At 43.3% G+C, this 25,046-nt stretch overlaps 1 protein-coding gene across 6 annotated transcripts in view; it reads left to right on the forward strand.

Annotated features, from left to right (window-relative positions):
* Nucleotides 1-10,526: 10,526 nt before the first annotated feature.
* Nucleotides 10,527-25,046, forward strand: part of ECPAS (Ecm29 proteasome adaptor and scaffold) — a 97,732-nt gene continuing 83,212 nt past the window's right edge. For 2 of the 6 annotated variants that reach the window (XR_010323054.1, XM_064291619.1), the window contains exon 1: nt 11,372-11,493. Coding sequence is in view for 5 of the 6 variants with exons in the window: in XM_064291619.1 (XP_064147689.1) it covers nt 11,454-11,493 (40 nt within the window). In the remaining variant the exon portion in view is untranslated. Of the gene's footprint in view, nt 10,843-11,371; nt 11,494-22,111; nt 22,215-25,046 lie in introns of those variants that run through there. The other 4 variants (XM_064291615.1, XM_064291617.1, XM_064291618.1 and 1 more) reach the window with 4 other exon arrangements.

The raw sequence follows: 25,046 nt of genomic DNA on the forward strand, positions 1-25,046 counted from the left end.
CCGAGCAGATGCCTTCTACATCCTCAGAGGGCTCCCAGGATATTAGAATACAGCCGAAGATGTGCTAGGATGCGGCAAGTCAGAGTGACATTCTCTGCTTATTGCAATTATCATACCAATAATTACTCATCTCCGAGCACAGAGCACGGCACACAGCATGCATAACGTTATTTATTTCTGCTGGGAAGGTTTATTAGTTGCCTACCAAGTGGTACCTGGGTCTCCGTGGTGACTACGACACTTGTCTCGGTCTCCAGGGTGTTTACAGCAAAGGATTGGAGAAAATATGACGCATGCAGAGACTCTCACCGGGGGGCTACCGTGCTCCACAGGGAACATCTGGCAATGTCTGCAGATATTTTTTGGTTGTCACGACTGGGGTGGGGGGGATTGCTGGCATCTAATAGGCAGAGGCCAGGAATGCTGCTCAACATCCTGCAATGCTAAGAACAGCCCACCACCACCACTACCACCACCTCTCTCTTTCTCTCTCTCACACACACCAAGGAATTAAACGGCCCAAAAGAGCAATAGTGCCAAAGTTGAGAAACCTTGGGGGCAGAGAAGGGATGGATGAAAGCCGATGGCTCCTTTATTCAAGAGTGTGTCCACTTCCCACAGAAGCAGCAGCATTGGGAGCGCAGAGCAGATGCGTCGCCTACTCTGACACCCACTCCACCCCGGGTGCGCCCTTGGGGCCGACGCCGAACGAACGGCCCCAAATCTAAGGGCCTGGGACAATCAATACCTGCTTCCAGATCCGCAGCCAGGACCAACGCCACTGCAATGAGCTTCCAGAAGCAGCTCCCGTAGGAGCTGCGTGCGCAAGCCAGCTGGGGCTGCTGCGCCTGCGTGAGAGCTCAGAACTACGATTCCCGGAATGCGCTGATAATGCTCTCCGAAAGCAGTGTGCTTTGTATAGGCTCCGACCCCAGCCTGCTGCGCGTGGTCACTGGGAAGCGGCGGGGGGCTCAGTCACAGAATTATTGCTGCGCAACAGGCTCCAGGCCTGGAAGCCTGGGACATTCTTACGTTTTCAGGTTCATGACGTTCTGTCCCTTTGTAACCTCAAACTCTCTTTCTCCTCTGCATACCCCTCTCTGAAATCTGGAAAAAAAAGATCTACCGAAGAAATATATTAGCAATGTGTTCAATGAATGCCACAATTAATGCCTCTACTTGGTGGTGCAGTGGTTAAGAGCTTGGCTGCTAACCAAAAGATGGGCAGTTGGAATCCACCAGCTGCTCCTTGGAAACCCTATGGGGCAGCTCTACTCTGCCCTTTCAGGGTCCCTGTGAGTCCGAATGGAGAGCAAAGTGTTTGGTTTTTAAGGGGTTTTGAACTGAAGTTAAATATTATGCCCTCCACACCTGCCACTGTCATCCTTTGCCTGAATTATTGCAATAGCTTCCTGTATGCTACCTACTCCCCCCGCCCCCCACCGCCCCCCACCTATTCTCAGCAGCCAGAGAGACCTTTGAAAACGTAGAACAGACTATGTCCCTCTCCTGTGGGTTTCTGTTTAAAACCCTGCAATGGCTTCCCTTTTCACTCGGAGTGAAAAACCCAAGTCTTTGCATTGCCTAGAGGCCCAGGAAGCTGCAAATGGTTAATGCAGTTGACTGCTAACGGAAAGATCAGAGGTTTCAGACCGTATAGAGGTGCCTTGGAAGAAAGTCCTGGTGATTACTTCTGAAAAATAAGACGTTAAAAGTGCTGTGGGACTCAGTTCTGTAAGTCACGTGGGGTCAGAACAGACTGTAGGGCAACTGGCGTTTGGTTTACACTGCTTGTTAGGCTCAGTGGGAACCCTGGTGGTGTAGTGGTTGAGTGCTACTGCTGCGAACCAAAGGGTCGGCAGTTCAAATCCGGCAGGTGCTCCTTGGAAACTCTATAGGTCAGTTCTACTCTGTTCTATAGGGTCGCTATGAGTTGGAATCTACTCAGCGGCACTGGGTTTGGGTGGTTTTATTAGGCTTAATGTAATCTGGTCACCCATAACTTAGATGACCTTATCCTCTACATCCCTATTCTACTCACACTGGCCTCCTCCATTTCCTTCTAAGCAGCCTGGCACTTTTGGTGGAGATGATCCACTTCTAGGTAGCCATATGGCTCAACCCCACACCCCTTAATATCTTGATGAATCTCCCCAATACATTTAAATTGGCATCCCACCCCACTCCTGTTTCCCCCTCTAACATGCCATTCAATGGGTAAACAAATTGTCTTAGGTCCACGGGATGGCATACTACTTACTCAGCAATCCAAAGGAATGAACTACTGATACATGCAACACTATGGCTGAAACTCAGAAGCATTATGTGAAGTGAGAGCAGCCAGACACAAAGCAGCACATACTGTACGATTCCAGATGGTTTGTATCACCCAGGGACCTAAGGAAATAACTTTAAAATGATCTCTGAGAAAGAGAAGGTAACCAATAAATAGAAAAGCTTCAGGAGAGACCAACACAAGGAAAACCAACAGAGAAAAGTTTTGAAAAGGAGGGTGGAGTCAATAGTTTAAATAAGTAAGTCTAGTACTAAGGAGTGTTCACCAGATTTTGCAGGTGATCGATCCACAAGTAGTTATTTCCAAGGAAATTCAGTGGATTAAGGAAAGAATAAAGGTAAAGCCTGACTATGAGAATGCAAGGAGACAGATACATGTAAAATTTCTGACTGATAAGAACTCGTTCATGTGTTTTCTTTCTAATGAATGATGTTGTTGTTGGGTGCCATCCAATTGATTTTCAACTCATAGTGACTCCATGTGACAGAGTAGAGCTGCCGCATTGGGCTTTCTAGGCTGTAATCTTTACAGGAGTAGATCTCCAAGTCTTTCTCCCTGGGAGCCGTTGGGTGAATTTAAACAGCCAACCCTTTGGTTAGCAGCCAAGTGCTTAACAGTTGTGCCCCCAGGGTTCCTCAGTGGATGATGGTGGGTATCAAAACATTATCTTAATTAGGAAAAAAAAATCTTATTTAGAATCCTATAAATACATTTAAATGGGCGATAGAACTTTATTTTAAAATGCTAGTATTTACAATAGAATTTGTTGTCAAAATGTCCCCTTTTCAATTATGTAAGCTAACAAGGAAAAATTCTAGATCCCAACCTAAGAATGCATGAGGATTCCATTGTTTTTCAACATTCTTAAAGGGGTACATGACCCAAAAAATCTTTGAAGCCAGTGTTCTAAACAAAACAGAGGATGTATGATTCAGAGCACTGGTTATAGGGGTGAAGTTTCAAAAGGAGCAAGGCTGCCTCATCGTCTGAGATCATAAGAATGGACGGTATAGCTTTATATTGAACCAGGTCAGCTTTTTGCATTTCGCAACAGTATTTGGGAGAGTAAGGAAAGTGGAGGGTGGGGTTTGGCCAAGGATGGGAATTGATTGGCAATGTCTATAAGATAGAAACTTTGGGGAAAGAAAGAGCTGAAGGTGCTAGTGAGAATTCATTGCCATCTCTGGGGTTTAGGCTAAGATGGGAAACAAGTGACATTAGGAGAAGATAAAGGACCACACAGCAGTTGAAACACTGGGGGTGACTATGAGGATCTAAAATGTATTCTAAATCCATAAGAATTAGAGAGCACAAGAGTGGAAGGATTCTATATTGTGGTCAGAGACTAAAGTTTCTGAGTTTCTTTTAAAAGTGGAATGCTTTGGATCATGACACAGCCTTATGAGCAGTGAAATAGCTTTTAAAAATGTTGTTAGGTGGCATCAATTTCAACTCATAGCGACTACATAGGACAGGGTAGAACTGCCCCAGAGGGTTTTCTTGGCTGTAATCTTTACGGACACAGATTGCTGGGTCTTCTCCTGATGAGCTGCTGGTTGAGTTGGAACTGTCAATTTTTCAGTTAGCAGCTGAACCCCTAACTGTCGCATCACTGGGGCTCCTTTCTTTAATAAGTAACTGGCTGAAAAGAGCAGAGATGCAGATCACTAATACTGGGGACTATATAGGCAGATTGGACCCAGTTCCTGATATTTTGAGTAACCAAAACAAATATTCTATGAGTATTAATACAGAAGTTTGACTTGTCTGGAAACCTCTGAGAGTGGATAGTAGAATCGTTTGAGATAACTGGATTTTCTAGATAGTTTAGGATTAATCCTTCTAGGCATCTAAAATTGCTTATCTTAACCATTTTAGATCGAAAACTTGCTAAAATATACTCCATACTTCTTTTCTGATGCTGATATGCAAGGCATAATCTTACTATTTCTTGATATTAGGATTAGCACGATGAGCACCCGTCCTTCAAGTGACATGATTTCAAGGCCTATTGGGGTGAGTGGTGCTTTTCGTACTTTATTAATGCCCCCGTAATGCTTTGCTTTTCGAGGTCTTGTAGCTTCTTAGTTTTTCTGCTTCCCTTGTTTTCAGTGTCTGTTAGCATTTTGGAGCTCTGGTGGCACAGTGGTTAAGAGCTCAGCTGCTGACCAAAAGGCTGGGAGTTCAAATCCACCGGCCACTCCTTGGAAACTGTATAAGCCAAAAAAGCCAAACCTGTTGCCCCTGAGTTGATTCCAATTCATAGCGATAGTATAGGGCAGAGTAGAACTGCCCCACAGAGTTTCCAAATAGCACCTGGTGGAGTTGAACTGCTGACCTTTTGGTTAGCAGCCGTAGCACTGAAGCACTGCGTCACCAGGGAAGCCCTATAGGGCAGTTCCATTTTGTCCTATAGGGTCATTATGAGTAGGAATCGACTCGACAGCAACAGGTCTGGTTAGCACTTCTGCCATCCGTATATCTACTCAGAAGAATGCTTTCTAATATTTTGCCCCTAATCTGCTCTAATTTCGAATAATGGGAACTCCAGAACACTTAATTGTGCTCATGAGGAAGCTGTACACAGACCAAGAGGCAGTCATTTGAACAGAATAAAGGGATACTATGTAGTTTAAAATCAGGGTTGTATCTTTTCACCATACCTATTCAATCTCTATGTTGAGCAGATAATCTGAGAAACTGGACTATATGAAGAAGAACACAGCATCAGGATTGGAGGAAGACTCAACTTGCATTACACAGATGACACAATCTTGCTTGCTGGAAGTGAAGAGGATTTGAAACACTCATGAAGATCAAAGACCATAGTCTTCAGTATGGATTACACCTCAACATAAAAAATCCTTACACCTAGGCCAATAAGCAACATCATGATAAATGGAGAAAAGATTGAAGTTGTCAAGGATTTCATTTTACTTGGATTCACAATTATTGCCCATGGAAGCAGCAGTCAAGAAATCAAACAATGTATTGTATTGAGCAAATCTACTACAAAAGACTTTTTTCAACTGTTAAAAAGCAAAGATGTCACTTTGAGGACTAAGGTGCCCCTGATTTAAGACACGGTATTTTGAATTGCCTCACATGCATGTGAAAGCTGGACAAGTGAATAAGGAAGACCAAAGAAGAATTGATGCCCTTGAATTATGGTGTTGGTGAAGAATATTGTATATACCATGGACTGCCAAAAGAACAAACAAATTTGTCTTGAAGTATGTACATCCAGAATGCTTCATAGTCTCACATACTTTGGACATGTTGTCAGGAGAGACCAGCGTCTGGAGAAGGACATCCTTCTTGGTAAAGTAAAGGGTCAGCAAAAAAGAGGAAGACTCTCAAGGAGATGGATTGACACAGTGGCTGCAACAATGTGCTCAAACATGGCAACGATTGCGAGGATATTGCAGGACTGGGCAGTGTTTTGTTCTGTCGTACCTAGGGTGGCCATGAGTTGGAACTGACTCAACAGCACCTAACATCAACGACATTCTGCTTTAACTCTGAAAACAAGATTATACACCTTGTTAAAACTATGTATGCATTTAGTGTGACTAGGCCCTGCATGAAGGAGCCCTAGTGACACAGTGGTAAAGTGATTGACTGTTCACCAGAAAGTCGGCGGTTTGAAACTACCAGCAGCTTTGCAGAAGAAAGATGTGGAAGATGTGGCAGTATGCTTCTGTAGAGATTCGGAGCCTTGGAAACCACATGGGGTCAGTCTGAGTCAGAATCGACTTGATGACAGTGGATTTGGTTTTTGGTTAGGGCCTGAATGAAGGCATCCTGGTGGCACAGCGGTTAAGAGCTCAGCTGCTAACCAGAAAGTTGGCAGTTTGAACCCATCAATTGCTCGAGGAGAAAGATGTGGCAATCTGCTTCCATAAAGACTATGGCCTTGGAAACCCCATAGGGCAGTTCTACCCTATAAGAAGCCCTGGTAACACAGTGGTTAAAGCATTTAGTGGCTAACTGAAAGGTCAGCGGATCAAACCCACCAGCTGCTACATGGGAGAAAGATGTGGTAGTCTGCTTCCTTAAAGATTTGTTGTTGTTGTTGTTGTTGTTAGGTGCTGTCGAGTCAGTTCAGACTCATAGCGACCCTATGTACCACAGAACGAAACACGGCCAGTTGTTTGCCATGCTCCCAATCATTGTTATGCTTGAGTCCACTGTTGCAGCCACCATGTCAATCCATCTCGTTGAGGGCCTTCCTCTTTTCCACTGACCCTGTACTTTATCAAGCATGATGTCCTTCTCCAGGGACTGATCCCTTCTGACAACATATCCAAAGTATGTAAGACACAGTCTTGTCATCCTTGCTTCTAAGGAGCATTCTGGTTGTACTTCTTTCAAGACAGATTTGTTCGTTCTTTTGGCAGTCCACGGTATATTCAATATTCTTCACCAACACCATAATTCAAAGGCATCAGTCCTTCTTTGGTCTTCCTTATTCATTGTCCAGCTTTCACATGCATATGATGTGATTGAAAATACCATGGCTTGGGTCAGGTGCACCTTAGTCTTCTAGGTGACATCTTTCCTTTTTAACACTTTAAAGAGATCCTTTGTAGATTTGCCCAATGCAATGTATCTTTTGATTTCTTGACTGCTGCTTCCATGGGTGTTGATTGTGGATCCAAGTAAAACGAAATCCTTGACAGCTTCAATATATTGTCTGTTTATTGTGATGTTGCTTATTGGTCTAGTTGGGAGGATTTTGATTTTCTTTATGTTGAGATGTGATCCATACTGAAGGCTGTGGTCTTTGATCTCAATGAGTAAATGCTTCAAATCTTCTTCACTTTCAGCAAGCAAGGTTGTGTCATCTGTATAATGCAAGTTGTTAAGGAGTCTTCCTCCAATCCTGATGCCTCATCCTCCTTCATGTAGTCCAGCTTCTCCGATAATTTGCTCAACATAGAGACTGAATAGGTATGGTGAAAGGATGCAACCCTGACACACACCTGTCCTTACTTTAAACCATGAAGTATCCCCTTGTTCTGTTCGAATGACTGCCTCTTTAGTACATTTTCCTCATGAGCACAGTTAAGTGTTCTCGAATTCCCAGTCTTCACAACGTTATCCATAATTTGTTATGATTCACACAGAACTACATCATTCTTTTAAAGCGGTATGTGATAGGTACGTAAACTTTATTTATCATTTATAATGATAAAAATTTACAGCTTAGGAAACCCTATAGGGTTATTATGAGTCTAAATTGACTCAATGGCCATTTTTTTTTTTTTTTTTTTAGGGCTTGAATGAGGGGAGAAGGGGCTTTCTAAGGAGTAAAAAACCAAAAACCCATTGCTGTCAAGTCAATTCCGACTCATAGCGACCCTATAGGACAGAGCAGAACTGCTCCACAGGGTTTCCAAGGAGCGCCTGGTGGATTCAAACTGCTGACCTTTTGGTTAGCACCCAAACTCTTAACCACTACACCGCCAGGGTTTCCAAGGAGTAAAGGATAAACATTTTTAGTTCATGTTGTTGTTGTTAGGTACTGTGGAGTTGTTTTTGACTCTTAGCGACCCCATGTGACAGAGTAGAATTGCCCCATGGGATTTTCTTGGCTGCAATCTTTATGGAAGTAGATCGCCAGGTCTTTTTGCCATGGAGCAGCTGAGTGGGTTCCAGTCGCCAACCTTTTGGTTAGCGGCTGAGTGCTTAACCGTTTGCACCACCAGGGCTCCTTCACGAATTCTATAATATCTTATTTTGGCTTCTCAGTGGACTTTTCTCATTACCCACTCATCCCTCCACATCAATTCCTTCTTGTGTGTATTTTTGAAATTTGAAATGATATTCTAGGTAGGAAGTACCTCAAGGTCACTATTCAGACCAACGTGTTTCATATGAATATGTAGCTGTTTTGTAGGAATAATAAACAATAAGTAGTTTGAAGGGAGAAAAACTTAGAGCTTAAAGCATTAGTGATTAGGAACGTTGTAAGCTGCTATAAATTACTGTATAACCCAAAACCAAACCAAACCCACTGCCGTCAAGTCGATTCCGACTCATAGCAACCCTATGAAATTACTGTATATGAGATGTTAAAAGCATCTTTTTCTGCCTAACAACCATGTCTATGTATGGAAATATGTAAACACATAAAGATATACATATAAAATTGTTTCATGGTAGCATTGTTTGCAATAGTCAAAAATTGTAAACAACCTAAATGCTCATCAGTAGGGGAATGGCTAAATAAATTTTACGTACCTATCACACAGCCCTTTAAAAGAAAAACATAGTTCTGCATATAATGATCATAGTGGCTAATAATGCAAACTCTGGACCTACATGGCCTGGTTTCAACTCCCAGCTCCACCATTTACTTCCTAGTTTGTGGCTCTTTGGATGTGTTCGTCAACCATTCTGTGCCTTGGGAATTCCTCATCTATAAAATTGCCATAAGAAGCCCTACTTTATAAAATTATTGTGAGGAATTATATGAGTTCATTCATGTAAAACACTTAGAAAATGCCCAGCACATAATATATGCATAATTATTATCATTTTGGATTCCCTGGGTGGGCTCGAGTACTAGCTGAACCCACCCAGAGGCACCTCTGAATACAGGCCTGGTGATATGCTGCCAAAAGGTCACAGCCTTGAAAACGCTATAGAGCAGTTCTACTCTGTAGATGTGGGGTTGCCATGATTCAGAATTGGCAATTAAGGAAAACATTATCGTTACTGACATGGAAGGACACCTGTGATATACTATTTGTGAGAAGATAGTTACATAATCCATTTGTAGTAAGATTCCATTTTTGTTCAACAAACAAAAATCTGTATACACACATACATGTAATTTGCATGCAAAGGAACTCTGGAATTTCTATATAGGAAGAATGTAGGAGTTGCTAACTTGCCATTTCTGGAGGTTAAAATTGCCTAATAAACTCATTGTTGTTTCCTTAAATCCTATATTAATTTGAGGTGGCTTCGGGAGGATCCATTTGGGGTTGTGGGAAGTTAAATTCTCCCCAAGGCAGCCTTTGGTGCAGCTACTTTATATATTCACATCATGGTCAGGAAAGGTTGTATTCACTTAACTGTTGACAAGGATTCTAAGCAGTGACACGAAGGAATGGTGGGCACGCAAAGGGGAAGGCCTTTTATACATTTCTCTATTGTTTGTAAATAGCTCACTGTGCACATATTTTGCAGTTAAAATCAAACGAGACAACTGAAATGTCCATGAAAAAAGAGATTGGTTAACTTAACTTATTATGTAGCAATTAAGAAAAAAAGGTGGTGGTAGCCTAGTGCTTTTTGAATTAACATGGAAGAATGGTGGGGGGAAAACACTGCTACAGAACTTTATTGTATGAACTCCCCATCAAAACTGCCTATGTGCAGAGAGGCAAGGTCTTGGAGTATGTATAATAAACTGTTTTAACTGTAGTTTTCTCTGGAGAGTGGGGTTGGGGATGGAGTAGGAGGAAGGGCTTTCACTTTTAATTTTATAATATTGTGAATCATTGGAAATTTTTATAAAGATCGTGTATACTTTCTATAATACAACAATAAACGAAATAGTTTTTAATGTTGTCTAAGTACCTTGGGCTTGCCTGTGCTACATCTCGAGTGACATATACTCATTTTCGAAGACGTTAACTAGGACTTTATAGATTTCCACTCTAAGCAATAAGTGCAATTTCAATCTATTTGGGATCTTAATTTCTTCCCCTTCTACCAAAAAAAAAAAAAAGTGTCTGATCTTGTTATCTACTTTGTTATGACAGTACCATCGCTTAAAAGTACAGCAATTATACAACCTCATAATGTGAATTCCATTTCACAAGGCTTTTCATGTACATGACCTCATGGGCAAATTGAAGGCATAAAGTAAATATCGGTATACTGAAAATAAATCACTCGGGCTACTAAAAAGAACGTAAATATTTGAATAAAAAATATTTTCATAGTATATTTTCATATACTTCAATTTGAACTTTAAAAATCTTGGTGCGTTTAATTTTTACTAGGGGGCCTTAGTGATCTTCCTTCATTGGACAGTCTTCCCAGTTTCCAAGTGCATCAGAAACCTAAGTCTTAGCACTGGCCTTTAAGTAAGACAAGAGGTCCACGTTGGGGCCAGACGAGCCCGCTCCAGGGCCGCTTGCGGCGCCGGGGCTCGCCCGGGACTGAGTCAGCGCCGGGGCCGAGAAGTTCGGAGGGAGGCGCAGGGCGGGGCTTCCTCCCGCCGACACCGAACCCAGCTCTACTTTTCAGAGTCCACGTCTCTTCCTTTGGAGAGACGTGTTTCTGTCGGTCGGGAACAGCTAACCTGACAGCCACAAACCTTACAGGAAAAAAAAAAAAAAAAAGTGCTTCGGCCCCGCCTTGAGGATCTCCCCCGGCCAGGGCAGCCCGGGCCAGCTTGGTCGAGCCCCTCGCGGGCGGCGGCGCGAGGCTCCTCGGGGCCAGGGTCGCCTAACGCCTCGGTTCTCGGCCCCCACCTCGCGGCGCCGAGCGCAGCATTGCCGGAATGGAGACCGGGTCGGACTCAGGTCAGAGGCCCGCGCGTCCGCCCCGCGCCGGGGCCGCTGCAGGCTGCGCCGGGTGAGGTGGGGCGGGTAGGCCGGGCCGCCCGCGCAGGCCGCAGCGTGCCGGATCCGCGCCGGGAGCACTCGCGGGCCGGCTACCGCGCGCGCGGGGCGGGAGGCGGCAGGTGGGCAGGACGAGCCGCGAGCGAGCGAGCGAGCGAGGGCGGGCGGGCGCGCGAGGGGCCCGGCGGGGGGGCCGCTGGGAGGATGGCTCAGCTTTTTCTAAATATAAAACCAGCGTGAGCTGGGTGATCGGGGCGCGGAGCCGCAGAGCCGCCGCGCGGGCTGGGCGCCGGGGCGCACCGGGATTCGGCCGCACGGACGGCGGCGGCGGCTCCGCAGAGGCGCGAGGCTGCGGGAGAGCCGCGACGCGAGCTCGCGGGGGGCGGTGAGAGCGACGCGTGCAGCGGGGAGGACGCAGACGGCAGCGGCGGGCGGGCCTCGTGGGCGCAGCGCGGCGGACGCCAAGTGACCAGAGGCGGCTCCCGGCCTCTGCCGCACCGCGAGCGGCGAGCCCCCCGCGCCTCCACCCCGCACCCTCCCCCTCCCGGCTCCTCCCTCCCTCTCAGCGCAACATGGCTGCGGCCGCCGCCTCCGCCTCCCAGGACGAGCTCAGTAAGTGCCACGGCCGTCCCTGCGGTCGCGAGCCGGGGCCCGCGCCGCGCAGGGCCTGGGGGCGGTGGCCCGAGCCGGGCCTGAGGTATGGGGCGCGCTGCCGCCCGCGGGGCGCCGGGCCGGGCGTGCAGCGGCCGTGGCGTGCTGGGGGCTGGGACGTGGGGCCTGGCGGGCGGGCGGGACGCCGCCGCCGCTGGCGTTTGTAGGCCTCAGGTTTGCACCGTCACGTTGCGAAATTGAAACCGGAGCCCCGGGCGGAGCCACCTCTGCCCACGATCCGCCCCAGCTCGGGGTGGATGGGGGCGCTGGAGCCCAGCCCCCTTCCCAAGGCGCCTGGCCTGGCAGACGGGCCGGAGCCCCGGGGTGGCGAGCAGTGTCAGCCCGTCCCATCTGACCCCGCCATGGCCACTGGCCTCCACTCTTGGGCCAGCTCTGGAAATGGAGCTTTCGGGAAGCGGGTGACGATGTCTTCATGTGACACCTAGAAATCAGCCGAAAGGTCAAGACCAGGCGGTGACCCTCAGGTGGAGGGAGGACGAAGAGAGTCATGGCGTTAACCGGAGGAGAAACCACGGGGTGACAGCGCTTTCAGAAAGGAGAGTCAATGTACACCCGACCATAAACGTCGCAGTTTGCCAGGGGACGGCGATCCACGTTCGGGAAGAGTGGTGGTCACCCTGAACCTCCAGGCCGCCCCGCCTGTCGCCTGGGTTCGCCTCTATGCTTTGTGGGAAGTGTAGTCCCAAGGCGTCGCAGGCCCACGCTGGGGTCATAACATTTTTTCACAGAACTCGTAAAGTAATTTCTGATGGCGTTTGGAGTGGTTGGTTGAAATGCCCCTCCCCCCCTCAGTTTATGACAAAAACAAGAAAGAGGGATGATGTGAGTTTTAAATGGGATCAGGCATGGTTCAGATGTCAGAAGCTTTACGCTGTTAAAGCCTCTTCTTGATTTCCATATGAAAGTAGTTATAAACATCATAATTTATGTTTCTTTAATGCTTGACAGTTTAAAGCTACTTTTATAGATGTGATCTCATTTTTGCCCTGGTAACAACCTTGTGAAGCAGGTAGGTAGGAATTATCCTTGTTTTAAAGATGAGACAGGCTTAGAGAGACCACGTTCCTTGCTGCTTTGACAAGAACTGGTAGAGCAGGAGTAATGTTTGCTCTTTTTGAGGCTGAATCACTTGGGTATGATCTTTAGCAGGATGGAGCCTTGGAGAGTCTGAATAGACAAGGTCTTCTGGTATGTTTACAAATAGATGTGGGCTAATAGCCACAGAGTTGATTGCTCCTCTTTTAGTTCCAAGTGGCCTGAGTTCCAAGTGGCCTGACAGTGGCCAAGCACCACCAGACCTTCTGGGGAGCTCAGTTCCCTGATTTTTTAAATTGGAATACGGCATGAAGTCTAAGTTCCTATTGTAACAATAAACATGTTAACTGTGAGTTGCCAGTAGGAATGGGGAGCAACACTAGAGGAAGAATTGAATATCATTCTAAAGTGGCTGAGATGTTTGTGTATATGCTGTGTGTTCATGTACATTAAGGTACCAGTTAAGGTGACGGTAGTACTTCTGGCTTAGGTATTTACTGGCTTTAACAGCTACTGGAAACAAATACTTCCCATCTTTGCTTTTCCATGGTTTTGTTGGGTCAGATCATCATCGGCTATCTGTTGACTGGTTTCTGTATTTCATCAGGAAAGATTAAATACTTGGCAATTGGTTCCTTAGAATAACTTACCGTGTAATCACATACGTATATACTGGCTAAGAAGTTTCAACTAAACCACTTTTAGTTTCAGAATGGCTATAATAAAAGGGGAGATGGCTGGAAAAAGGTACTTTTGAAAATTCCACCCAAAAAAAAAAAAAAAAAGTCCAAAATGGATTCTGTATTTGCTGGCTATTATTTCTGACTAGTAGGAGGTGATAAAAGTAAACTACTAGCTGTCGGCATTGTTTTCTCCCCTAACATTTTCTTATGAAAATTTTCAGGCATACAGAGAAGTTGAAGTTGAATATTCACCACCTAAATTCTACTGTTGATATTTTATTATGCTTGCTTCATCATATATCCACCTTTCAATGCATCTTTTTTGGATGCATTTCAAAGTAAATTGTAGACAGCAGTACTAAAAAAAAACCCCCAAAACCTCAAAAACCTTGAACCCATTGCCATCAAGTGGAATTCCAACTCATGGTAACTCAATAGGACAGAGTACAACTGCCCCTTAGGGTTTCCAAGGCTGTGAATCTTTATGGAAGCAAACTGCCATTCTTTCTCCTGCTTAGTGACTGGTGGGTTGGAACCACTAACCTATCTGGTTAGCTAACCAAAAGCCATTGCCACTGAGTCGATTTCGACTCATAGTGACCCTGTAGAACTGCCCTATAGGGTTTCCAAGGAGCACCTGGTGGATTTGAACTGCCAGGCTTTTGGTTAGCAGCTGTAGCTCTTAACCAATGTGCCACCAGGCTTTCTGTTAGCAGTCAAGTGCTTTAACCACTGTGCCTCCAGGGTGCATCAGTACACATCCCCCTAAATATTTCAGCACTAATATTGTTTAGGAGGAGCCCTGGTGGTACAGTGATTAAGAGCTTGGCTGTTAACCAGAAAGTCTGGCAGTTCGAATCCACCACCTGCTCCTTGGAAACCCTATGGGGGTAGTTCTACCCTCTCCTTATAGGGTCGCTATGAGTTGGAATCGAGTAGACAGCAATGGTTTAATTTTTTTTTTTTTAATACTGTTTAAGTGCTTTGTATATGTTCTTTTTTTCTTCAGAATAATCCTAAGAGGTAGGTAAAATAATTTTCCTTGTTTTATGGGATGGGAAACAGGCTTCTTAGGTTCCCCGGGTCCCGCAGTAGGTAAGTGGTGGAGTTGAAAATGGATCCTAGGTGTTTCAGACTCTAGCATGCTCTCATAACCAAGCTTTAGGCTGTATTTTCTCTGTGTATCATACTCAGTGTTCATGCTGATGAAAAGTTCAAATCAGATGCCTTGTTAGGATTCTCAAGTAGATGTGACTTTAATCCAACTATTTCACTGCTATTTATCAGTGCTATAGGGTGCAAAAGAAACACTAAAGCCCTTATCTGTGAAGAATTATAATACTACTGGGGAAAAGGAGGATGTATAAGGACCAAAATGTATGGTTATATGATATAGATAATGCTAAAGTAATATCCCCTGTGATTTCCATGTATGTTATTTAGAGATATGTAGCTGGCAGCACTGCCTTTCCATAGATTTCAAATCAACGCTTTTTACCTTTGCAGTTAAAGTAATGCACGTGTACATGTCAATTTAAATTAAAGCCACATCCTCTTTCAATTATATTTGCCACCACACTTTGCAGGAGCTACTGAAAAGCAGAATTGACTGTTTCTCTTTTGTTTCTCACCCCCCCACCTCCTTTTTTTTTGAAAAGTATCATTGAGCATGAAAGTTGCCAAAAGGTATGCAGGATAATCTTGTGTTGAGTTGTGTTAGAATTTGTTATCTGTTCACAAACCTCATGTAATCTTCACTTTGAGTCAGGTGATTATAAATGGAAACCCTGGTTGTGTAGTGGTTAAGAGCTACAGCTGCTAACCAGAAGGTTGGCAGTTGGAATCCACCAGGCGCTCCTTGGAAACCCTATGGGGCAGTTCTACTCTGTCCTATAGGGTCACTATGTGTTGGAATCGACTCGACGGCAACGGGTTAGTTAGGGTTATGTTAAGGGTAAAGCCGATGTTTGAGGGCTCACCATATGTTCTAATCTATTTGAACATGTTAACTGATTGAATCCTCACAACAACTCTGTGAGTTTGGTACCATTATTGTTCCAGTGGTAGAGCTATGCTCATTATGTAGTTAAGGCTTAAACTCAGATTGTCTAGTTTATGTTAATTCTGCTCTACCACTGCGTTACCCTCTCTGAAAGGGGAAATATAAATTTTAACAAAGTCAAGGTTTTTTTTTTTTTTTTTTTTCATTTCTTTTCATGCTTTGCTAATGTCTAGAAGGAATCTCCTCTCCTGTAGTGTATATTGAGCCTGGTGATATCCTGATATGTGTTGATCAGAACATTTTAAATTTTTGGGTAAGATGCCAAAATAGAGAGCTGTTAGCTCTGACTATTAAAGGCAATTCTGAAATCTAGTTTATAAATTACTTAAGGTCAGAGTTTGTAGTTTTCTTTCTTTTTATTTATTTAGGCTGATAAAACTCTTCGGAATAAAATGAAATTCAGTGCAAGGCATGTGGGCTAGTTTCTCTTTTTAATATTACCCTCTGCCACTTCCTGGGAAAATTGACATTGTAGTTATATTTCAGCAGTGGATAGAAAGATATCTGACAGAGGGAAGGAAGCATTTGTGACTTTTCACCTGGTCAGCTGTTTAGTGGTTTCATATTCTGGGCTTTAAAATTATAAGGCCATCCTCAGGATCTGATCTTTGTTGGAATAAAGACAACTCATGAAGAAGCAACAGCCTGTAATCTTAAAGCAAATATTGTTAAATTTGATTGTTTGACATAGCCATGGGAAGCTTCAATTGCAAAAATTGCTCAGATAATCAACATGGCAAAATGTCTTTCAAGAGAGCCTCTGCCAGTGCCAGAAATCCTAGTTGCTCTTTTGAAGGATCAGCTGTGGGAAACTGTGTGTAGCTGTGTAGCCGAATGTGATTCTGTAGGGATAATGAAGTAACCCTAAAGAAATGGTAGCTTTAAGGACAGGCATACATGCTGCAGAGCTAATCTTTGCAGAAAAGCTACATAATAAGTCAAACTTGTATCATTTAAATTTTGATAATTGGATTGAAAAAGCAAACTCATTGCAGTCAAGTTGATCCTGACTCATGGTGACCCCATGTGTGTCAGACTAGAACTGCTGCATAGGGTTTTTTTGGCTATAATCCTTATGGAAACATTTTGCCAGGCCTTTCTTCCGTGGTGCCACTGGTTGAGTTAGAACTGCCATCCTTTAGGTTAGCAGCCAGTCATAAACTGCCTGTGCCATGAATGGACAACTAAAGTGGTACTTGTTTTTATTGACTTCCATTCTAATTTTGTATTTCCCTCCTTTCTGTTTTGAATTATGCTTTCAGTAAACTGTAATATTTAATAAAGACCAATGTTGATAACTGTAGGCAGTGAGGTATTTGACCTTGTTCAGAAGATGTTAAAATTGTAGGGACTGTCAGTGTGTTCAGATGATTTGAACCTTGTTGCTGACCTCTGGTTTCAGGCCTGGCAAGTCAATGCCTGAATGGTTGCCATCTTATATGGCTTGTTTTATTTACACATTTTCCAGTTCAGTAAGCAGACTTTTATTTTTTTAATAATTTTTATTGTGCTTTAAGTAAAAGTTTACAAATCAAGTCAGTCTCTCACACAAAAACTTATATACACCTTGTTCCAAAACCCAAAAAACCCACTGCCGTTGAGTCGATTCCGACTCATTGTGACCCTATGGGACAGAGTAGAACTGCCCCATAGAGTTTCCAGGGAGCGCCTGGCGGATTCGAACTGCTGACGTTTTGGTTAGCAGCCCGTAGCACTTAACCACTATGCCACCAGCGTTTCCGTACTCCTTACTACATACTCCCAATTACTCTCCCCCTAATGAGACAGCCCGCTCCCTCCCTTCACTCTCTCTTTTTGTGTCCATTTCGCCAGCTTCTAACACCCTTTACCCTTTCATCTCCCCTCCAGGCAGGGGATGCCAACATAGTCTCAAGCGTCCACTTCATCCAAGAAGTTCACTCCTCACCAGCATCCCTCTCCATTGTCCAGTCCAATCCATGTCTGAAGAGTTGTTTTTGGGAATGGTTCCTGTCCTGGGCCAACAGAAGGTCTGGGGGCCATGACCACCGGGGTCCTTCTAGTCTCAGTCAGGCCATTAAGTCTGGTCTTTTTATGAGAATTTGCAAAAGCAAACTCATTGCAGTCAAGTTGATCCTGACTCATGGGGACCCCATGTGTGTCAGACTAGAACTGCCACATAGGGTTTTCTTGGCTATAATCCTTACGGAAACATATTGCCAGGCCTTTCTTCCACGGTGCCGCTGGTTGAGTTAGAACTGGCAACCTTTAGGTTAGCAGCCAGTCATAAACCCACTGCTCTCCTGCTCCTTCAGGGATTCTCTGTTGTGCTCCCTGTCAGGCAGTCATTGGTTGTAGCCGGGCACCATCTTGTTCTTCTGGTCTCAGGCTGATGTAGTTTCTGGTTTATGTGGCCCTTTCTGTCTCTTGGGCTCGTAATTGTGTCCTTGGTGTTTCTCATTCTTCTTTGATCCAGGTGGGTTGAGACCATCAATAAGCAGACTTTTAAAATTGAGTGAATATGTGGTCTGTTCTCAAAGGGCTTTTTTTTCAGTAGAGTGACAGATTTGTATAATAAATAAAAATAATATGAAACAGGGTAGTGGTGCAAACAGTTAATGAGTTTGGCTACTAACCAAAAGGTTGGCGGTTCAAGCCCACCCAGAGGTGCTTTGGAAGAAAGGCCTGATGATCTACTTCTGAAAAATCAGCCATTGGAAACCGTATGGAGCACAGTTCTATTTTGACACACATGGGTTGTCATGAGTCGGATTTGACTCAATGGCAACTGGTGGGTACTGGTTTAACATAAAGCATGATGTGGAAAACGCTTAATAGAAACAAGTTGGTTGGAAACCTCAAGAAATGAGAGTAGCATTCCAGGCTAAGGGAATAATAGCTTGAGCTAAGACATGGTGGTAGAAAAACATTGTGCATTTACAGAAAACGTTGTGTAGATATGATAATGATGGGAATGGGGGCTATATGGCTGCACGGAATACTGGGAAAGGAGCATTAAACTTGGCCCTTTCTGCCTTTTATATTTTGAAATCCTGGGCAGATTATTTTACCTTTCAGAGTCTCAGTTTCTTTCTCATAAAGTTGGCATAATAAACACTCATAGTGTTGTTAGGATGAATGGATATGAAAATGAACACTTAAGCTCTATATAAATTGGTTCTTTTGGTGAAAAGGGCAGTGAGGGAGGAAGCTGGGAAGGCGGGTTGGGACCATTTGGATAGGAACGCCAACATAACCAGCTTGGACTTTGTTCTCTAGACAGTAGAGAACCATCAAAGGCTTTTGAGCAAAGAAATAAGTTGAGCAGACCTGTTTTATAAGGATAACAGGTGGCTGTGGTATAGTGTTGATTGGAAGGATCCAGAGACCAGAGCAGCAAGACTAATAAGGAGGGTATCACAGTGGCCAAGTAAAAGAACTTGGGATCCAAATTGGGGCAGTGGAAGTAGATTTGGGAAGGAGGTAATATGATCTAGAATCTCTAAGATAGGCAGGCATTATTGGTTAACTAGATGAGGGTTATTAGAAAGGAAGGCATTACAGATAATCCCAAGAATCTAACCGGAGAGACTGTGGGAGTGGTGGTGGTGAAGAGTCAGCCCCTAGACAGATTAAAGAAGGTGAAAATGGAGAAAGAGAGAATAAATTATGTGTTGAATGAGTGAGTTGAATTATTGAGATACCATGTTGAATAGTTTATAGAGTCTGTGTAGTGGCTAAAACTGGTTTTGAATTCTGGCTTTGCCACTTTTAATGTGTCCTTGAACAAGGGTCCTAACTTCTAGACTGTGGTTTTCTTATCAGTAAAATGGGATAATAACTAAAGCTATCTAAGAGGGTTGTTATGAGTATGGAAAGAGATAAAGCATATGGCATAGTGATTGCACATGAATTGCAATTGTGTGGGACCTTTGGTTCTGAAGTTTGGGAGAGTATGGGAGTGATGATGGAATCATGGGAATAAGCTGTTCAGAGGATAGCTATTGGGGGGTGTTGCGTAATTAGGGGTGAAAAGACAAGAGCCAGGGAAGGGGATGAGTAGCACGCAGAGGGGTCAAAAGTTACTGGGGTTATGACTTTTAACCCATTTGCAAGACCAACAACTTATTCATTGCAAATACCTTTTTTCAACAACATAAACAGTGACTGTATTCATAGACCTCACTGGATGGAATACGTTGGAATTAAATTGACTACATCTGTAGAAGAGACAAGAGAGAAACTCAACATCACCAGTCAGAGCAAGGCCAGGAGCTGACTGTAGAACAGACCATGAATTGCTCATATGCAAATTCAAGTTGAAGGTGAAGAAAATTAAAACAAGTCCACAAGAGCCAAAGTACAACCTTGAGTATATCCCACCTGAATTTAGAGACCATCTCAAAAATAGATTTGATGCATTGAACACTAATGATTGAAGACCAGATGAGTTGTGGAATGACGTCAAGGGCATCATACACGAAGAAAGCAAAAGGTCATTAAAAAGACACAAAAGAAAGAAAAGACCAAAATGGATGTCAGAAGAGACTCCGAAACTTGCTCTTGAACATAGAGTAGCTAAAGCGAATGGAAGAAATAATGAAGTAGAAAAGGTGAAGATTCCAAAGGGTGGCTCAAGAAGACAAAGTATCATAATGAAATGTGCAGAGATCTGGAGTTAGAATACCAAGAGGGAAGAACATGCTTGGCATTTCTCAAGCTGCGCGAACTAAAGAAAAAATTCGGGCCTCGAGTTGCAATGTTGAAGAATTTTGTGGGCAAAATATCAAACAACTCGGGAAGCATCAAAAGAAGATGGAAGGAATATGTAGAGTCACTGTACCAAAAAGAATTGCCCAACGTTCAGCCATTTCAGGAGGTAGCATATGATCAAGAACCAGTTGTATTGAAGGAAGAAATCCAAGCTGTACTGAAAGCATTGGTGAAAACCAAGTCTCCAGGAACTGATGGAATACCAGTTGAGATGTGTCAACAAACCGATGCAGCGCTGGAAGTGCTCACGTGTCTATTGCAAGAAATTTGGAAGACAGCTACCTGGCTAGCTGACTGGAAGAGATCCATATTTGTGCCCCTTCCAAAGAAAGGCGATCCAGCAGAATGTGGAAATTATCCCATGCAAGTAAAATTTTGACGAAGATAATTAAAAAATGGTTCTAACAGTATATTAGCAGAGAACTGCCTGAAATTGAAACTGGATTCAGGAGAGGATGTAGAACGAGGAATATCATTGCTGGTGCCAGATGGATCCTGGCTGAAAGCAGAGAATACCAGAAAGGTATTCACCTGTGTTTTATTAACTATGCAAAGGTATTTGACTGTGTGGATCATAACAAAGTATGGATAACATTGCGAAGAGTGGAAATTCCCGAACACTTTATTGTGTTTATGAGGAACCTGTACTTAGACCAAGAAGCAGTCATTTGAACAAAACAAGGGGATACTGCATGGTTTAAAATCAGAGAAGGTGTGTGTCAGGGTTGTATCCTTTCACCATAGTTCTTCGATCTGTATTCTGAGCATAGAGTCAGAGACGCTGGACTATATGAAGAATGCGGCATCAGGATTGAGGAAGACTCATGAACACCCTGCAGTATGCTGATGACACAGCCTTGCTTGCTGAAAGTGAAGAGGACTTGAAGCACTTACTGATGAAGATCAAAGGCTATAGCCTTCGGAATGGATTACATCTCAGCATAAAGAAAACAAAAATCCTCACAATTGGACCAATAAGCGACATCAGATAAATGGAGAAAATATTGAAGTTGTTGAAGACTTCATTTTACTTGGATCCACAGTCAACACCCATGGAAGCAATATTCAGGAAGTCAAATGACGTATTGCATTGGGGAAATCTGCAGAAGACCTCTTTAAAGTGTTAAAAAGCAAATATGTCACTTGGAAGACTAAGGTGCCTGTGATGGTGTTTTTATATGCATGTGACAGCTGGACAGTGAATAAGGAAGACCAAAGAAGGATTGATACCTTTGAATTAGAGTGTAGGCAGAGAGTATTGAATATACCATGGACTACCAGAAGAATGAACCAATCTGTCTTGGAAGAAGTACAGACAGAATGCTCCTTAGAGAGAAGTATAGCGAGACTTCATCTTACGTACTTGGGACGTGTTATCAGGAGAGACCAGTCCTGGAGAAGAGTGTCATGCTTGGTAGAGAGTTAGGGAAAAAGAGGAAGACTCTGAATGAAATGGATTGACACAGTGGTTCCAACAATGGGCTCAAACATAACGATTGTGATGGCGCTGGACTGGGCGGTGTTTCGTTCTGTTGTACATAGGGTCGCTATGTGTAGGAATCAACTCAAGGGCATCTAACAACAACAGCTTTCTCAGTTGTAGTGTGCTAATAACACATACCCACTCACTAACACTCTTCTTAAAGAGCTACTGTATAGTTCACTTTCTTCTGATTTTAATGTTAGGTTGTATATGTTTATTATACACATACATGATACAATATGTTATATTGGTATCGGAGTTTTTTTTTAGTATTAAGTGATAATTACCAGTATATTTTTTAGAATCTTTAGCGTGTTACTTCTACCCAATAAATTCTATTTATGGAAATAGCCCTTATTCTTTCCTCAATTTGTTAAGCACTATAATCTGTATCCCTCACTCTGAATTTGCAAAGCAGGGCATCAAATTAGAAGATTTTAGCACAGAAATGAGAAGTACATATTTTTTTCTTTAAAATGGTAGCTATATAAGTATAAATCTTTTAATTGTCCTTTTTTTTTTCCTGGGTGTTCTAAATAATAGATTCTTTATACAATTGCATATGTACGAGTGGATGAACATACCATGGTGATCCAGAGGATTTTTGTCAAGACTGGATAAACCATGTATCACATTGATTGTAGAGGTTAGTAGATTTGGTTTCTTAGGATGTGTGCATTTTTTTGAAGTAACATTTACAAATGCGTAGATTATCAGGTGGCACTTTCCTACCAGGACCCTTATGAGATTTTCTTTTTTTTCTTTCCTAGTTATCCTGAGTCAGGGAAGCTCATGGTAGTTTGTATATGCCTGAAGCCTCTATTCTTTGTGATGATAAATATAAATTAAAAAAAAAAAAAAAGAAAGAAGAGAAAAAGTTAAAACTTGATGTTACTTAGCAGTGTGCACAAAGGACAAGACGAGTGCTAGTTTACAAATAGCTTTGTCTTCTGCATCACAAAACTAATTTTACATGTTACAGAAATGCTTTTGTGAAAGTAGTACTTTATTTGTGAAAACGTAGTATGTAGATAGTATGTAGAGGCATAATCATGCTAACTGGATATTCCTAATTCTGCTATTTTGACGTACTGTTTGTAGGGTTGCTATGAGTTGAAATTGCATTGGGTTTGAATTTTTTTTTGGTGATGGAAAAGTCACTTTGACTTCATTTCGTTCTGAGGCACAATGGGAGCATGGTATCAGTTTCATTCTTGGATGATATTAGATGGTTCTTTGATAGAAACTCTGCATGTTCAACTAGTAATTCTCTGATACAATATCTAGTGAGTACCTAGGACTTTGTAGTATCAATCCAGAGGTACATTTTCTAGCTACGTACTGATTTAGCCCCCCCCACCCCCCGGCATTTCTGCTGTGTGTATCTTAATTCATTTAGGTGAAAATTTGAAGGATGACATGAATGAAATTTTTTAGAAACCACAGTTCAAATTTAGAATAAATTTGGGGCTATTTTTGCCATTTCACTTATCTTTATTCTTTAGGTGTGTAGAGAAATGGAAAGTTGGGAGGTGGAAAGAATTGTCTAGAAGAAAAACGAGGACATTGTTTATTCTCTCCTAGATTCTTTTGGTCTTAGAGCTTTTGGGCCTGTGAAAGATGTATTAATGTCATTGTGATGTATTACCCTTTTAAAGGCAAGCAGGTCAAACCACACATGGTAGGATTTAAATAGCAGTTTAAAAAAAGAACATTCTAGAGTTTGCATAGCCACACGAGCATTGTCCTTCTAAGTAATTAGCTGCTTTGGGCAGACCTTAACTATGGTATGTTTAACTTTTATGCAGTCTGAACTCTTTTGTAGTATGTATTATCTCCCCTAGACTGGCTTTCATAAACTGAACTGATCCTTCTGCTTCCTAACACTGATTTCTAACTGGGTGTCAGCCAGCTTCTGTCTCTGGGGTAAAGGGCCCCCCTGGGAGGTGCGAGCGATTGTAGGCGTCAGTGCATCAGGAGTCTGGCACTTATTCATTAAAACTAGGGTATAAACCAGGGCTGCTGTCTCCTCACCTGGCCCAGCCCTGCCACACTATCCCTGTGACTTCCCTCCACACGTGTGTGTGTGTGTGTGTGTGTGTGTGTAGGGAAGTGGGAAGGGATATAAGGACACATGCCCCTCTTGTAGTTTATGCTGGGTTGGTAGGGGCCTTAAAGTAGCCCGCATGCATATGTAGAGGCTTAGGACTTCTGAAGTAGATGGGGAAGAAAGATGCTTTTCCCCTTCCCTGCTCAAAGGTTCTACTGACTAGTGCATCCTGATGCAAGAGTTTCTAGATTGGGGCATTGCCTGGGCTGTAAGGGGAAGACTGGTAGGCTGGGGAATCTGGAGATGGCCTGTCTGATTGCCTTAGCTGGGGTGGGTGTGTTGAGGGGAGAGGGTGCTAGCAGAGACTGCATCAGCAGGGAACTCTTGATCAGGGTCTCAGTGCCAGCAAAGGTTTTCATCTTCTGGCCTCTTGCAATGCCCTGGCTGGAGGGAAGCAACACCCACTTGAACCACGATGGATTATCTCTTTCTTCTCCCAACTCCTGAGTTATAATATCTGTGTTGACTGCTCATCTGACATCCTCCTTTTAAGCCCATTTATTTTTAATGAGTTCCTTAATAAAAGGTGTGTTGAGGATGGATGACAAGCCTGTATTTAAAAACAATCCTAGAGGCCAAATTTCTAGACTTCAGTTCCTAGAGAAGCATCCTGCTGGCCTCCATTGGATTTTGCCAGGTATTAGAGTGGCTTTTAGTGAATTGAAATGGTATTTAGGAATGGGTAGATGAAATAGAATTTAGTTACCAGTAAGTACCTAGTTAGATTTATAATTCTGAAAGAAACGTAATCGATTGTCACAGGATTCATGTACCAGAAAATGTTTTCAAGTGTCACCCAGCCAGGGCATCTTTATCCTTCATAGTTTTAGCCTCAAACTCCTAATTGCAGAGATTGTTGAAGTCCAGAGGTGCTCATCCCCTGCTTCCAATTTTTGTGAATTTCCTGTAATTTAGTTCCTTATGTTTTTCTTAGCTTCTGGGCTCCCATTTCTGAAAGTGCTGCTTTGGTTCCACTCATGTCGGCCTAGACACGAAACCCACTTGTTTCACTGGTTTCCGCAAAAACAAAACAAACCAAAACCTATCTTTTTGAGTATTTCAAGAGTTAACTTTTGAAGAAGTGGTGAGGCAGGGGAAAAGGCCTTGCCACAGAGTATTTGGTTTTCTGCTGTTTCTCTCCATCCTTTTTTTTTCCTCTCCCTCTCCTCGCTGCCTTAGCTGTCATGCCCCTCCGAAGCCCTGAACAAGAGGTTCTGCCACACAGTCAGACCTTTTGGAATCTCTCTCTCCTTTTTTAAACCCCCAAGCACTTGTCATGTTATTTAAAAAAAAAAAAAAATTCAGTCTATTTTCCAAGAGATTCTGGTGTCAGGTGTTATAAATTGCCACCAACACCCTCCTTTATCC

Source organism: Loxodonta africana, chromosome 9 (assembly GCF_030014295.1).
Source record: "Loxodonta africana isolate mLoxAfr1 chromosome 9, mLoxAfr1.hap2, whole genome shotgun sequence".
Taxonomy (NCBI): Eukaryota; Metazoa; Chordata; class Mammalia; order Proboscidea; family Elephantidae; genus Loxodonta; species Loxodonta africana.